The sequence below is a fragment of the Oncorhynchus tshawytscha genome, linkage group LG03 (genome assembly GCF_018296145.1).
Source record: "Oncorhynchus tshawytscha isolate Ot180627B linkage group LG03, Otsh_v2.0, whole genome shotgun sequence".
Taxonomy (NCBI): domain Eukaryota; kingdom Metazoa; phylum Chordata; class Actinopteri; order Salmoniformes; family Salmonidae; genus Oncorhynchus; species Oncorhynchus tshawytscha.
Genome location: NC_056431.1, coordinates 54,702,846 through 54,719,610, shown reverse-complemented (window position 1 = coordinate 54,719,610; position 16,765 = coordinate 54,702,846). Strand labels below are relative to the sequence as shown.

At 43.2% G+C, this 16,765-nt stretch overlaps 1 protein-coding gene across 1 annotated transcript in view; it reads right to left on the bottom strand.

Annotated features, from left to right (window-relative positions):
- Positions 1-323: 323 nt before the first annotated feature.
- Positions 324-16,765, bottom strand: part of LOC121846232 (receptor tyrosine-protein kinase erbB-4-like) — a 74,154-nt gene continuing 57,712 nt past the window's right edge. Inside the window, exons 5-13 of the mRNA XM_042320090.1 lie at positions 15,055-15,210; positions 12,844-12,919; positions 12,562-12,708; positions 11,782-11,879; positions 11,416-11,586; positions 4,799-5,045; positions 4,513-4,647; positions 3,841-3,929; positions 324-3,579 (exon numbers count right to left, since the gene is read on the bottom strand). Coding sequence (XP_042176024.1) covers positions 2,920-3,579; positions 3,841-3,929; positions 4,513-4,647; positions 4,799-5,045; positions 11,416-11,586; positions 11,782-11,879; positions 12,562-12,708; positions 12,844-12,919; positions 15,055-15,210 — 1,779 coding nt within the window. The 3' untranslated portion in view covers positions 324-2,919. The remainder of the gene's footprint in view (positions 3,580-3,840; positions 3,930-4,512; positions 4,648-4,798; positions 5,046-11,415; positions 11,587-11,781; positions 11,880-12,561; positions 12,709-12,843; positions 12,920-15,054; positions 15,211-16,765) is intronic.

The following is a 16,765-nucleotide window of genomic DNA, read 5'->3' as shown; positions in this document are numbered from 1 at the left end:
TGCAAATTGTTGGAGAGGGATTCCCCTGTACTGTACGTAGAAGGGGGAGAGACATTTTGGGGTGGATGCCCCTGTACTGTACGTAGAAGGGGGATAGACATTTTGGGGTGGATGCCCCTGTACTGTACGTAGAAGGGGGAGAGACATTTTGGGGTGGATGCCCCTGTACTGTACGTAGAAGGGGGAGAGACATTTTGGGGTGGATGCCCCTGTACTGTACGTAGAAGGGGGTGAGACATTTTGGGGTGGATGCCCCTGTACTGTACGTAGAAGGGGAGAGACATTTTGGGGTGGATGCCCCTGTACTGTACGTAGAAGGGGAGAGACATTTTGGGGTGGATGCCCCTGTACTGTACGTAGAAGGGGGAGAGACATTTTGGGGTGGATGCCCCTGTACTGTACGTAGAAGGGGGATAGACATTTTGGGGTGGATGCCCCTGTACTGTACGTAGAAGGGGGAGAGACATTTTGGGGTGGATGCCCCTGTACTGTACGTAGAAGGGGGAGAGACATTTTGGGGTGGAGCAAAAGTCTTAGTTTTAGGGACCAGTTTGATGTTGTTCAGGTTGCAATACTATTCTTCATGGCATGACATAATATAATTAGAGTATTTCAACTGTCCAAATCTGATGCCATCCATCCCCAATTTCTCCCCAAAATGAATATATTATTCCACATAACATATCCACCAATGATGAGTCTGCTTGGTGTGTACTAGGTTTATTTGTATTTCCATGTGTCCATGTGTTAACTCCTCACTGGCCATGGCCGACCCAAGACCAGATCAGGTTCTCAGGCTTGTCCTCTCCAGCTTGACCAGAACTCTCAATGACTCTCCTCCATGGTTGTGTCCACCACATCAGGGCTTAGTTATCCTCCTTTATTCCCAGGACCAGACCCAAGACCAGACCAAGTTTTTAGGCCTCTCTTATCCCAGACAGACTGGTGTCTGCTGCCCGCCACCTATCCAGGCCCCAGAATTCTCCAGTCCTCCACACACGTGGGTCACGTTCACACTGTAACAAAACATTTTGCAATGTCCAGGTAGTCCCTCCCTGTTTCAGTCCATTGTCTTCCATTTGTTGCCTAATGAACATGACCCTGCCATCTATTTCTCTTTCTCCTCCAACTGTCTATCTATCCAGTCCAGTTCAAACTTCAGTCCCCATCACCTCATCAGTCCTCCTGAGGTCTTTGTAACCAGCTCTGATAGGGGAACGAACAGACAGACTCTGCCACGGTTTATCAGTTAAAAAATACTGCAATACACAGCAGTTTCCGATCTATATTCTATGACAGCATCGATCCAGATCCAGATTTGTCTGCCTCAGAAGTCATGTGGGTTAGAAGTTATAACAGCATGGCTGGGTGGTTGAGATCCTCTCCTTACTGATAAGCCCATTCCCTCGTAAATCCTGGGCTGTGGCACTTTCTGCCTGACGTATTTCAGTGTGTTCAACGTAGGCCATTCCAGCTTTACATACAGTATAACACTGCCATTTACTTGCTGTGACTTTGTCTTCTCATGCCGCTGCACTGCCTTGGCTGGTGCTATCTCCACTGCTTTAGAACCCAAGGTCAACGGAGCTCCTGGTCCAGAACGGAATGCACACGACGCTAACGCTATCTCTGTGTGTGTGTGTATGTGTTTGTGACTATATCATACATGTACAGGGTTATTGATGTGTCAAGGTTGGGAGCACATCTTCCTTCTTTGCGAGATACAAATGAACATGTTATAGAGGATATGAGCTGTGCTGTACAATCCATGATTGAATTGCATTATGTATTCAGAGGGGTTTAAACCATGTCAACCAGCCAGTCAGTCCAGTCAGCCAGCCAGCCAGTCAGTCCAGTCAGCGGACATTAAATCATCCTCCACATTATGAGACAGATGAATGGCGTGGCTGGGGCTTGGCAGACAGTGATGGAACAGCAGTGTATACACAGATGTATACATTTCCTCTTATATGAACCTGCTGTCCTGCCCACCAACAGCTCTCATGACATTACTGTACGTGTTGTTGGTGGATTGCTACAAATGAAACCTGTTGGAACATGTGGTGCTCCAAGTGTAGTGTTGTGTATAAACGGTGAATTACTGGTTGGTTCTTACTAATAAAATAGTGTAATGAAGATAATGAGCAAACAATAGTTTAGTAGAGGGTTTTTCTGGGGGAGGGTGTTATTGTCTGTCAGTAGTCATTACATGTCACTGTTCCTTTAGCGTTCTGCTGTTGTTATAGTTGTTGGTGAAGCTGGAATCTAAAGGAGTATAAAGTCGGAGTCAGGAAGAGGACAAAGTCACATGAGAGAGAGGTCCACCATTTTCCAGGAGTGGGTGGCGCCTGTTTGTGTGATCAACACTGAAGAGGCGGAGCTGAGGGAGAGTAGTGGGTGTGGTAGAGGAGTAGTTAAGGTTGGCTAAGAGGGGCTGAGTGGAAGGGGAGGCTAGCAATGTGCACATTAGTCCTGGGTTCAGCAGTATGTATATTACTATAATGTTACTGTAATCCAGTATAAATCAGATAGATACAGACAGAGAGGTGCTCATCAGTCCTGGGTTCATGGGTGGTAGGAGGCTCTCAGCATTTTGTAAATTACAATAATATTACTGTGATATTTCTGTGTAAATTTACTGTAATCAGACAGACAGATATAGATGTGTCAGTCCAGTGCTGGTGGAGGGAACCAAGGTTGATGCATTGATACGTAAATACTGCGTGACTGAGTGTGAGAGGGACTGTCCACTCCTCCTCCTTCCTGTCTTCACTTCTCTCTCCTCCTCCCTCTCACACTCAGTCCTCTCTCCTCCTCCCATCCTCCCACGATCTTGCCCTTCTTCCTCCGTACATCCCCCTCACTCCTCCTCCCCTTGTCTTCCTCCTCTTCTCACCCAGTCCTCCTCACTACTCCACGTTACACCACAGTGTTCCTCTGTCTGTAGGGCGGGGGCGGTAGCACGGTCCCGGGTTTCAGGGCGAACTCCGTCAGGTACTCCTGGTTCTCGGCCACGGCGGGCCGGATACGTCCGTTCTGCCTGTAGAAGAAGCGCGTGCTGCAGTCCTGCAGGTACTCGGGGTTGTGCAGGGTGGCTTTGGGAGGGAGGCTATGCTGCCAGTACTCTGGATTGTCAAATGTCTTGTTCTTGTCTTGTCTGGTCTTCTTGTCCACCATGATGGTGCCTGTGAGACCGGGGTGGAGGGTGTACCCGGGGTGGGGAGGGTGACCTGGGTGCAGGATGTGCCCTGGGTGAGGGCCGGCTGCGCCGAGCCCCGGAGGTGCGGAGACAGCGTGGGCGTTGGCTGCCTGGACGCTGTGGGAGGGGTTCCCTGCCTGGGTGGTGCCTGATTGGCCAGCAGTGACGCCAGTGGCGCCTGGTTGGCTGGTAAGGGTGGCGAGGATAGGGTTGTGTCCCCCAGGGACTCCGTTCTTTTTCAGGGTATAATCGGTGTAGTCTCCCTCTCCTGGCCCTGGTCCTCCGGGGTTGTGGAAGGTGTTGAGGTAGAGGGGCTCGTTGACGTATTCGTCATCCACTCTGGGGCCGGAGCCGGCCTGCTGGGGACCTATGGGGGCCACCTGTCAAGTCAAAGTTTAGTTAAAGTGCATTCAAATAGCTAGATAGTCCATGTTATTACTATCTTAAAACACTTCTGTGTTTGGGTAGTAGATATCATAAAACAACGATTTAGACTTGTTAGGAATAACATGAGGTCACTACACTCAACACATCAAAGTAGAAAAAAAGGGGGGAAATGTCGACAACAGTAGAAAACTGTATACAAATTTAGGTGCAAATAGTCCATAAGTAATAGTCCAAATAGTCATAAAAAAGTCCACCTGGTAGGGGTTACAGCTGTCCAGGGTCAGGGTGTCTCCGTTCCTCCGGCGCGTCACGAACGGGTTCTCCTCCACAGGGTTGAGATAGTCTGTTAGATAGGGGGAAAGAACGAGAGACAGAGGGGAAGGAGAGAAAGAAAGAAAGTAAGAGAGAGAGGTTAGAGGCTTTCAGGATGAACAGAAGGTTTGGTATATTTTGATCTCTTCCCTAGTCTGCCCTCAGCCTCTGACATGCCTCTATGTGTGCGAATGTGTGTGTGTACGATAGTGTTTGTGTGCATGTACATATGTGCGTGTGTGATGTGTAGTGCTCTAGGCCTTCGTCTTTACAGCTCTCTGGATCAAAGGGTGAGGAAGAGGAGGAGATGATGAAACCTGGTTCTGACATCACTAGCTACACTACAGAACAGTACACCCCTCTGGTAACAGATGAGGCAAAGGATCATTTCAAAGGATCAGAAGAGGAGTCTTTCACCTATTTTCGCTTTTCTGAACTTTTATCTTCTTTCTAACTGGAACAGTTAATGCAAAGTTTCCGAACCAGAAGTTCAAAAATACAACAAAAACCAAAGTGTGTTGCTATGGACAAGACATCATAAACAGTTAAGAAGTGCTTCCTGTTGTACATGACATTACCTGAGGAAAACACTGAATAGTGAAGATATGTTGTACCTGAGGAGGCCTTCTCCCTCATGGCGGTCAGGAATCCATCCTGGTCTGTGTCTCCTCTAGCTCCTCTCTCCCCCAGCATGATGGTGGGGTCTGCACTGTAGCGCTGTCCACTGCTGTCCTCCCCTGGACCTGAGGCTAAATAACAATAATGCAATTCATTTCTATAGCGCTTTTCATTACAGAGGAATCTCAACGCAACGATCTGCGTAGGCAAAATAACAAACAAACAAGACAGAATATATGGAAGAATCAAGGAAGTTAAAATAACTGCTAAAAGAGGTGTCACCTGGGGCTCCGCCCTGTCCTGGAGGTCCCGCGGGCCGGGGTGAGGCCTGCTTCCTCAGGGTGCCGTTACAGCGCTGGTCCTCGAAACGTTTATCCTCTTGGCCGCTGCCGCCTTGCCCCCCTACAGACGGGTCCCCTGGGGGCCTGCACCCTGGGACTGCAGACAGGGACAGCACCCGTGGGATGGTCCCCATGGTACCCAACATGTCTTCCATGCCGAAACTAGGGTCTTGGTACAAAAACTGGTTCTGTAGAGAGAGACACAAGAAGAGAGAGAGAGAGGAGACAGAAGAGAGAGGTTTTCATATACAGTATACACACATCGCTGTGGTATAGGTAACGCCTGGTACACAAACTGGTTCTGTAGAGAGAGACACACAGGGACAAATACGTTTAATACAGACTCCTGTGTGTTGGTACTTGGTTTAAGGGAGTGTTTCAAGAGTATTCGTTCAAGGGAGAAGAGAGTCCCCTCTGTGAACTTTCTCGTCCCTCCTCTTCCCTCCTCCCCCATTCTCTCTCCTACCCTCTCGTCCTGCAATCTATCCCCATCCTTCCCCCTTCCTGTGGGTGAGTGGTCTCTACCCTCCATCACCCTCCTTCCCCACCTGATCTCTCAGTCTCAGCGGTGGTCTGCATGTGTGTAGTCAGCACTCACTGAGGAAAACAGACTCTCTCTCACGCTGTGTACCCTCAACCCTATCGCTACTTTCTCACAAACACTTCTCCTCTCTGTAGCCTACCTGCCACTTATGAAGCATAGTACAAATAAATGAGGTGATTAGTTCAAAAAGACACATGAACATAGAACATATGTGTAAATATATTTTAAACTATATTTTACTGAGCTGTCAATCACAATTTGAAATGTTCCCAAGCCACAGCCCCAGCCAGGCGTCCAACTGACAGAGCAGCCCTTACAATTTTGAGAAGGAAAAGAGCACAGCCACAGTCACCACCAAAAAGCTTTCTCGTGGATAATGGCATTTTCTTTGATTATACATTCATAACATTGGTTTAAAATATGTTTTTAACCTGGTGGGTGACAGAGGAAGATCATTTATTCAACTGCAAGCAAGAGATTTAATCAAGATTACTAACATAGCTACCTACCTAGCTAGCTCCTTTTTTTTTAGCTTGCCACCAATGTGCAGTGTGAAAATTGTTTTGAAAATTAAAGTTGAGTAGAGTTCAGTGGAGTTAATGTCATGTATGTATTAGATATACAATACATTAATCGCCAAAGCTATTGTTAAATGTTCTTGGCTAGCCAAGCAATGTGTTGTTTGCTTGCTAATTTAGCAAACTTTAGTGACCCGGGTGTCTCTGATAGAATTGGCTAGCTTGAATTGGGATCCTCAGCTGTCTATGGACAGACACCTGCCAATGTAAGTAGTATTTTGTATCACTTAGCTAGCTAGTCCTCAATGAAGTTAAAATGTGTTCATGAACATTAAACCATTTATATATTCTTCATCTTGTGTGGAATTGTTTCATTGACCTTCTGTCTCTGCATTATCTATCTACAGGTGAGTCTGCAATGGACACTGGAGGTGAAGGAATCTGCATTGTAAGTATCAATTTGATGTTCATGAACGTTAACCCCCAATTCTTCATCTTGTGTGGAATGTTTTCACTGACTCTGTTTCTGCATTATTCTGCATTATTCATTATTTCTGCACAGGTTAACTGTCAACTTGTGAGTCTGAAAATGGACACTGCAGGTGAAGGAAGCTGCATTGTAAGTATAACTTTGATATTCCAAGACAAAATACATATGTTAAGTGCACATACATTGTAGGTCATTTATTTTGTGTTTCAGATGCGACCTTCCAGTGACTCCCATGCCACAATTCAACAATGGACCAAGTTATTTGAGCAAAAAAAACAAGATTATTGAAAGCACTCTTTAAGTTGTCAGTTATGAGTCATTCATTCAAACTTTTCAAAATATACCACAGCATTCTATTATGATTTTGTGCTGAACTTTGTCAGGTCAAAAGCAACATTTTCCATTCATTAAAATACATGCCAACATATATCAACATTTTATGAAATATATTTTGTAATATATTTTACTAGCTACCACAGCATGCTGTCAAATTTGACCAAATGTTACTTTTTGATCAAGAAGTAGAGTGATGGAGTGCTGCATCAGATGACCTGTCCTCCACCATCACCCGACCTCAACCCAATTGAGATGGTTGGGCACGAGTTGGACCGCAGAGTGAAGGAAAAGCAACCAACTTTTGCTCAGCACATGTGGGATCTCCTTCTAGACTGTTGGAAAACCATTCCAGGTGAAGCTAGTTGAGATAATGCCAAGAGTGTGCAAAGCTGTCATCAAGGCAAAGGGTGGCTACTTTAAAGAATCTCAAATATATTTGTTTAACACTTTTTTAGTTACTACATGATTAAATATGTGCTATGTCATAGTGTTGATATATTCACTACTTTCTACAATGTAGAAAATAGTAAAAATAAAGAAAAACCCTAGAATGAGTAGGTGTGTCCAAACCTTTGACTGGTACTGTACATACATTTTTAAACACACATTTTTTAAATACATATTTATATATATATATATATATATATATATATATATATATATATATATATATATATATATATATATATATATATATATATATATATATATACGTATGTACATATAAAACATAAACATATATATATATATATATATATATACGTATGTACATATAAAACATAAACATATATATATATATACAGTACATCCGAAAAGGATTCATGCCCCTTTACTTTTTCCACATTTTGTTACATTTTCCTTATTCTAAAATGGATGAAATATTTTTTTCCTCTTCATCAATCTACACGCAAAAACAGGTTTTTAGAAATTTTAACAAATGTATTAAAAATTCTAAACTGAAATATGACATTTACATAAGTATTCAGACCCTTTACTCAGTACTTTGTTGAAGCACTTTTGGTAGTGATTACAGCCTCAAGTCTTCTTGGGTATGACGTTACAAGCTTGGCACACATGCATTTGTGGAGTTTCTCCAATTCTTCTTTGTAGATCCTCTCAAGAGGTTGTCAGGTTGGATGGGGAGTGTCGCTGCACAGCTATTTTCGGGTCTCTCCAGAGATGTTCGATGGGGTTCAAGTCTGGACTCTGGCTGGGCCACTCAAGGACATTCAGAGACTTGTCCCGAAACCCCTCCTGCATTGTCTTGGCTGTGTACTTAGGGTCATTGTCCTTTTGGAAGGTGAACCTTCGCCCCAGTCTGAGGTCATGAGCACTCTGGAGCATGTTTTCATCAAGGATCTCTCTGTACTTTACTCTGTTCATCTTTCCCTCAATCCTGGCTAGTTTCCGAGTCCCTGCAGCTGAAAAACATCCCCACAGCATGATGCTGCCACCACCATGCTTCACTGTAGGGATGGTGCCTGGTTTCCTCCAGATGTGATGCTTGGCATTCAGGCCAAAGATTTCAACCTTGGTTTCATCAGACCAGATACTCTTGTTTCTCATGGTCTGAGATTCCTTTAGGTGCCTTTTGGCAAACTCCAAGCTTGCTGTCATGTACCTTTTACTGAGGAGTGGCTTCCGTCTGGCCACTTTACCATAAAAGCCTGATTGGTGGAGTGCATGCAGAGATGGTTGTCCTTCCTTGTCCTATGGTTTCCTCCATCTCCACATAGGAACTCTGGAGCTGTTTCAGAGTGGCCATGACGTTCTTGGTCACCTCTCTGACCAAAGCCCTTCTCCCCGATTGATCAGTTTGGCTGGGCGGCCAGCTCTAGGAAGAGTCTTGGCGGTTCCAAACTTCTTACATTTAAGAATGATGGAAGCCACTGTGTTCTTGGGGACTTTCAATGCTGCAGACATTTTTTTAGTACCCTTCCCCAGATCTGTGCCTCGACACAATCATGTCTCAATTGTATTTACCACGGGCGGACTCAATCAATCTGTAGAAACATCTCAAGGGTGATCAATGGAAACAGGATGCACCTGAGCTTAATTTGCGAGTCTCATAGCAAAGGTCTGAACACTTAAAAAAAAAAAAAAAAAAAAAAAACTTTTTGCAAAAAGTTTTCCGCTTTGTCAGTATAGGGTATTGTGTGTAGTTTGATGAGGAACATTTAAAAATATATATATTTTAGAATAAGGCTGTAAACGTAACAAACTGTGGAAAAAGGGAAGGGGTCTGAATACTTTCTGAATGCACTGTATATGGTTATCTGTAATTTACATACAAGTTCATACATGTACATATTATTTTTCTGTAAGGCTCCTCCTCCTCTCTTCCATCACCTCCTCTAATTTTCCTTTCTTCCTCCTCTCACGAGAACAGACTCCAGACCTCACGCTGTGTACCCTTCAGCCTATAACTACTCCTCCTCTGACAACTCCTCACATCACCTCACCTCCTCCTTCCTCATCTTTTCTATCCCCCATATCACCACACTAAATACTGTAGCTCTTGGTTTTAAGTAGCCCTAGAGCATACAGTGGCAAGAATGAATGACGTGAACCCTTTGGAAATACCTGGATTTCTGCATAAATTGGTCATACAATTTGATCTGATCTCCATCTAGGTCACAACAATAGACAAACAGTCTACACGAACTAACAACACAAACAATTATACGTTTCATGTCTTTATTGAACACACTGTGTAAACATTCACAGTGCAGGGTGGAAATAGTATGTGAACCCTTGCATTTAATAACTGGTTGAGCCTCCCTTGGCAGCAATAACCTTAACCAAATGTTTTCTGTAGTTGCGGATCAGACCTGCACAATGGTCAGGAGGAATTTTGGACCATTCCTCTTTACAAAATGGTTACAGTTCAGCAATATTCTAGGGATGTCTGGTGTGAACTGCTCTCTTGACATCATGCCATAGCATCTCAATCGGGTTGAGGTCAGGACTCTCGACTGGGCCGCTCCAGAAGGCGTATTTTCTTCTGTTGTTGATTTACTTCTTTGTTTTGGGTCGTTGTCCTGTTGCATCATCCAACTTCTGTTGAGCTTCAATTGGTGGACAGATAGCCTAACATTCTCCTGCAAATGTCTTGATATACATTTTCCCATCAAGCAGCAAAGCAGCCCCAACCCATGATGCTCCCTCCACCATACTTTACAGTTGGGATGAGGTTTTGATGTTGTGTTGTGTGTTCCTTCCAAACAACTCAACTGTAGTTTCGTTTGTTTTGCTGTGGAACATGGAACAACATCCAGGTGCACTTTTGCAAACTTCAGCAATGTTTTTTTGGACAGCAGTGGCTTCTACCGCGGTGTCCTCCCATGAACACAATTCTTGTTTAGTGTTTTACGTATCGTAAACTTGTCAACAGAGATGTTAGCATGTTCCAGAGATTTCTGTAAGTCTTTAGCTGACACTCTAGGATTCTTCTTAACCTCGTTGAGCGTTCTGCGCTGTGCTCTTGCAGTGATCTTTGCAGGACGTCCACTCCTAGTGAGAGTAGCAACAATGCAGAACTCTCTCCATTTATAGACAATTGGTCTTACCGTGGACTGATGAACATCAAGGCTTTTAGAGATACTTTTGTAACCCTTTCCAGCTTTATACAAGTCTATATTTAAAAAATCTTAGGTCTTCTGAGATCTCTTTTGTTCGAGGCATGGTTCACATCAGGCAATGCTTCTTGTGAATAGCCAACTCAGCATGGCAGCTCTAACCAACATCTCCAATCTCGTCTCATCGATTGGACTCCAGGTTAGCTGACTCCTGACTCCAATTAGCTTTTGGAGAAGTCATTAACCTAGGGGTCATTAACCCACATACTTTTTCCAACCTACACTGTGAATGTTTAAATGGTGTATACAATATAGACAATACAAATACAATAATTTGTGTGTTAATATTTTAAGCACACTATTTTTGTCTATTGTTGAGATGTAGATGAAGATCAGATCACATTTGATGGCCAATTTATGCAGAAATCCAGGTAATTCCAAAGGGTTCACATACTTTTTCTTGCCAAATCTGCCCATGTATGTACTGTATGTTGTGATAATTTACACTGCAGTTACAACCTGAGAAGGGAATTTCAGTGCCACAAATGAGTGAAACCCACATGGGAAATCAAACACAATATATTGAAACAGACATACATTAGAAGAAATGCTTTTAAGATATCATTTAATGGAGTTTATCATGAAGGGGATCCGGGATAAATGATGGAGTTCTGTGAAAAGTTCAAATCATTTCAAAATGTATAGCTCAGCGTGCCCTTTGTCTACGGTTGAATAAGACTGGTATTTAAATATCAGAGAGCACTTTGTAGCCAGGCTTCTAGGGAAAGAAGAGGTTAGGGGAAAAACTAGCATGTTGAATAGAGTAGGATAGAATAGAAAATAATAGAATAGAATGGAATACAATAGAATAAGATAGAATATAATCAAATGTAATATAATGAAAAATAAGGGGCATTCTGTGTACAGGGATTCACCCTGTTAGAGTTGATGTGTGGGTAGGCCAGCAGAGATAAGAGAAGAGAGGAGGAGAGGAGAGAGAAGAGGGGAGAGGAGAGAAGTGGGGAGAGGAGAGGAGAAGAGGGGAGAAGAGAGAAGAAAAGGGGAGAAAAAGAGGGGAGAGGAGAGCCTTACCCTGTTGGAGTCAACACGTGTCCTGGGTGTGTACGCCAGCGGTGGGATATTAAAGGCGTGAGGAACCAGGTACTCCTCAGCATCCATCAGATCCTCCAGCTCCTCCTCATCCAGCAGGCTCTGGAAGAACTTACTGTCATTGGGGCTGGGCAGCTTCATACGGTCATCACCCTGGAGGGAGAGAGAGAGAGACCAATTACTCCTCATACACTTAGAATGTCATTTATTTTGGTTTGCAAAACATATATCAACAAGATGTGCCTTTGAATCCCAGATGACGACACAAACTATCCTGGTCATTCACTCTACTCCCCAGGATAAGGAGGGGTGTTCGAGGGGATGGTAAGGTACGGTAAGGTAACTCACCTGGATGACCAGATAACGCTGAGGGTCCCGGGCCATCCTACAGAACTCTGCAGCTAGCTCCTTGAACTTGGGCCTGCTGTCTGCATCTATCATCCAACCTGGAAAAGACACAGGGAGAGCTTTAGATATAGAGCCATGGACAAGGTATACTGAAGGAGGATGTCCCAGTGTGCTGGTTAAGCTGGGCTTCCGTATGTAGGTTACAGATCTTGTCATAATTTTGTGTTAGATTTTAATTATATGGTTGATTTTTTTTTAAAGTTACATTTTCTGATTATCAAATGTCCTTTTCTCAAAACCATCACCTGCACAGCCATGTTAGTGTGTTCGTCTGCCAAGTTCCACAGACACGCAACCAATACCGCACCAAAGCAATCACTTGTGTGTCCTCTGTGCTACTTTACCAGATTGAGAGAGAGAGACATGGTGACCTCCCCTAATCCTGTCCTGGCAGTCTGGTTTAATGAGCAGGGGCATTGGGTACAGGATCATGGAGGAAGGTGACAGAGGCTGTTGGTCAGTCAGTGACACCCTAGGCCCAATGTGTGAGGGAGGGGCCACAGCCAGAGGAGAGAGGGGCCAGAGAAGCGGCACAGTACAGCCAGGAAACACCAGGCTAGTGCTCTCTGCATGGACAGGGTGTGTGCTGGACATGGGGGCATAGTGCCGTCTGGGACCCTACCCTATACTGCTGGGGTCAGAGCAGCACGGTCATGTAGGAATGTGTGCGTGTGAGAGAGAAGAGAGCGAGAGAGAAAGAAGTTATACAGGGTAGCTTACATTTGACCATGACCATGTATACATCTATGGTGCAGATGGGAGGTTGGGGAAGACGCTCTCCTTTCTCCAGCAGGTCTGGAATGTCCCGGGTCGGGATGCCATCATAGGGCTTCCCCCCAAATGTCATCAATTCCCAAATGGTCACCCCTGAGAAGAGGTGTAAAAGTTATAATAGAATATAATAGATACAAATTGTAAGATTTCACCAGAGCATTCACATTACCATATAAAAAAGACAGAATTAAGACACATTGATTGATTGATGTGAGTGTCCAGTCGTACCGTAGCTCCAGACATCACTCTGGTGTGTAAACTTCCTGTAGTGGATACACTCCAAGGCCATCCACTTGATTGGCATCTGTAGTTATGGAGACAGATACAGTGGGGTCGGAAAGTATTGACACCCTTGATAAAGATGAGCAATAATGACTATAAAATAAATAATTCAAATATATTGTTTGCTCACAAGAATTGGGAAATTATTTTATTTTATACTAATACAGTTGCTCAGAGAAATAAATGTTGTTTAACAAGTACTATTTTTATTTTCTCAAAAAGGTAGCAGTAAAAATGATTGACACCACTAAACATTGTTATTTAAAGTAATCAAAAGTGTGGTTGCATATTCCTAGCACGCAATTACTACATCAAGCTTGTGACTCTACAAACTTGTTGGATGTATTTTCAGTTCGTTTTGTTTGTGTTTCAGATTATTTTGTGCCCAATATAAATGAATGGTAAATATCCACAATAACTGCCTTGTTGACGTAATACTTACAGGATATTAGCAAACGGCACACAAACAGTTTAGTGAAGGTTAAGTTGATGCCAAATGGATCACAAACAGTTTAGTGAAGGTTAAGTTGATGCCAAACGGCACACAAACAGTTTAGTGAAGGTTAAGTTGATGCCAAATGGCACACAAACAGTTTAGTGAAGGTTAAGTTGATGCCAAATGGCACACAAACAGTTTAGTGAAGGTTAAGTTGATGCCAAATGGCACACAAACAGTTTAGTGAAGGTTAAGTTGATGCCAAATGGCACACAAACAGTTTAGTGAAGGTTAAGTTGATGCCAAATGGATCACAAACAGTTTAGTGAAGGTTAAGTTGATGCCAAACGGCACACAAACAGTTTAGTGAAGGTTATGCCAAACGTTGATGCCAAATGGATTTAGTGAAGGTTAAGTTGATGCCAAATGGCAAACAGTTTAGTGAAGGATAAGTTGATGCCAAATGGCACACAAACAGTTTAGTGAAGGTTAAGTTGATGCCAAACGGCACACAAACAGTTTAGTGAAGGTTAAGTTGATGCCAAATGGATCACAAACAGTTTAGTGAAGGTTAAGTTGATGCCAAACGGCACACAAACAGTTTAGTGAAGGTTAAGTTGATGCCAAATGGATCACAAACAGTTTAGTGAAGGTTAAGTTGATGCCAAATGGCACACAAACAGTTTAGTGAAGGTTATGCCAAATGGCACACAAACAGTTGATGCCAAACGGCACACAAACAGTTTAGTGAAGGTTAAGTTGATGCCAAATGGATCACAAACAGTTTAGTGAAGGTTAAGTTGATGCCAAATGGCACACAAACAGTTTAGTGAAGGTTAAGTTGATGCCAAATGGCACACAAACAGTTTAGTGAAGGTTAAGTTGATGCCAAATGGCACACAAACAGTTTAGTGGAGGTTAAGTTGATGACAAATGGCACACAAACAGTTTAGTGGAGGTTAAGTTGATGACAAATGGCACACAAACAGTTTAGTGAAGGATAAGTTGATGCCAAATGGCACAGAAACAGTTTAGTGGAGGTTAAGTTGATGCCAAATGGCACACAAACAGTTTAGTGAAGGTGAAGTTGATGCCAAATGGATCACGTAAACAAATATTGGGTGACTTTTAGTCCCTTTTCAGACTAATTTGGATCTGAACACTGCTGTATAACAGCTGGCTCTTCCTCTAAATGGATCGTTGGCACTGGTAAAACAGGAAGTGTCACGAGAAAATACATAATTAAGAAATATGTTTGGCAAGAATTGGACATCATGGGCTGATTACAGATGAAGGATCTTAATTTGAGGCAGTTTGCAACAGCAGGAATATTCTCAGCAATAAAATGAAGATGCTACACCTGTAAGTTCTGAACTAAAGACCATGCTCATTAGAGTCTCCATGAAATGTTTTGTCCAGAACTGGGCTTGACCTCCAGAAAACCAGACATGCTAGCCTCCCCTGTTATTGGCAATGGTGAGATGTTAGCATGCTTTCGGGGTGTGATCTTTGACCCTCTCAAACGTTCTCAAAAAGCTATTTTCATGGAGTTCACATTTCTTGTGGCCACCACCCCCATCAAAGTTACTCATCCCTGCACTACGGTATAGAGAATACACACATCTAGAAGAATACAGGGACAGAGAACAGACAGAGGAGCATCAAAACAGTAGGCAGACATAGATTCCGTTTTTCTCTAAGTATTTCCGGGCCATGCTTACCTTGCCCCCGTCAGCGTTGTACTCCTTCTCATTGACGTCCAGCAACCGAGCCAGACCAAAGTCAGTGATCTTGATGTGGTTGGGGGACTTGACCAGCACGTTACGGGCAGCCAAGTCCCTGTGCACCAGTCTCCGCTCTTCCAGATACATCATACCCTGCAAGAAACATACCAACAAACACTGTTACTGAACAGTGAAGAAACATTGTCATCAATATCGCCATTGTCATCATCATTATCAGCAGCAGCAACATCATCATCCTCATCATCATCATTACCACCATCATCTTCATGGCTGGTATCATCATCATAAACTACAACATCACATCTCTTTTTGTAGTGATGGGCATTCCTGGCTCTTTTCAGTGAGCCGGCTCTTTTGGCTCCCAAACGGCTGTTTAAAAAAATATATGTTTTGTATTTTTTCAAGTCAAACAGTTTGCAGTAGTTTGACTATGACTGGTGTTAAAACAATTCTAATAAAATGATTCAATGAAATCATACTCTACCATAACCACAATGTATTTAAAAATGCATTGGTTTGTTATGAAAAATAATGCTATTAAACATTTGCGTTTAAAGTATAACTTTTTAATGTATATAAACAAAGTGTACATATGTCACAATTTAAAACGAATACAATCTGAACAACATAATAATAGAATATTGCACCATATCAAAGAAAAATAAATAACAATGTGCAAAACTGCAGCATCCCACTTAAAACATTAAACTGGTCCCTCTTTTCTCTCTCTTCTTTATTGCCATGTTATAACCAGTAGAACACACCAATGCTGACCAGATTTTTATTTTGAGAGATTTGCATTCTGAAATACAAGCTGCCTCACTTTCGAGGGGCTGATGTGGTTTCTTCTCTCAGTAATTATTTGTCACATTATTGAGAAGACCCTCTCAGAGGGAACAGATGTGGAGAGTATGCAGAGTCTCCCTGTCATGACTTTATTAAGCTGTGGGTAGACAGAGGCAGAGTCAGAGTCTCCCTGTCATGACTTTAGTAAGCCGTGGGTAGACAGAGGCCTTGTTCTTCCACTAGCTCAGAGGATCCTCCAAATAGGATCGGACCTCCATTATGACATCTGCTGAGGGATTCCTTCGTGCTGCATCCCCAGTTGCTCTCTCGTCAAACAGCATCCAAACAGCAGATGTTTGTGGCACTACTGCTGGTGCTTCTGCTCCATCTGATCCCTCTTCTTCCTGTTGCCCTGGTGCTTGAGCCAAATGACTGCTGGGGCTGTTCCTCCCTGCTGCTGAGGTTATTCTTTGAAGAGCCTCATCAATCGCTCTGGCATCACTGAAGGCTAACTTCTTAAACATGGGGTCAAGCGCAGAGGTTGCTGACAGCACGTGATTATATTCCATTCTGTAGAACTTTCTGTCCATTGATGAACATAGGGTGTCCATCAACTCTGTCACATGTCCTGTGGTTACATTTGCTTCTCTCTGGCAGCTGGCTGTGATTCGCTGCAGACCCTTAAGAGAGAGATCAGTAACATTAGTTCAGGTTCATGTTTTGTCAACTGATACTACATTCTCATCTACTGCTCATACAGTTGAAGTGGGAAGTTTACATCCACTTAGGTTGGAGTCATTATAACTCGTTTTTCAACCAATCCACAAATTTCTTGTTAACAAACTATAGTTTTGGCAAGTCGGTCAGGACATCTACTTTGTGCAAGTAATTTTTCCAACAA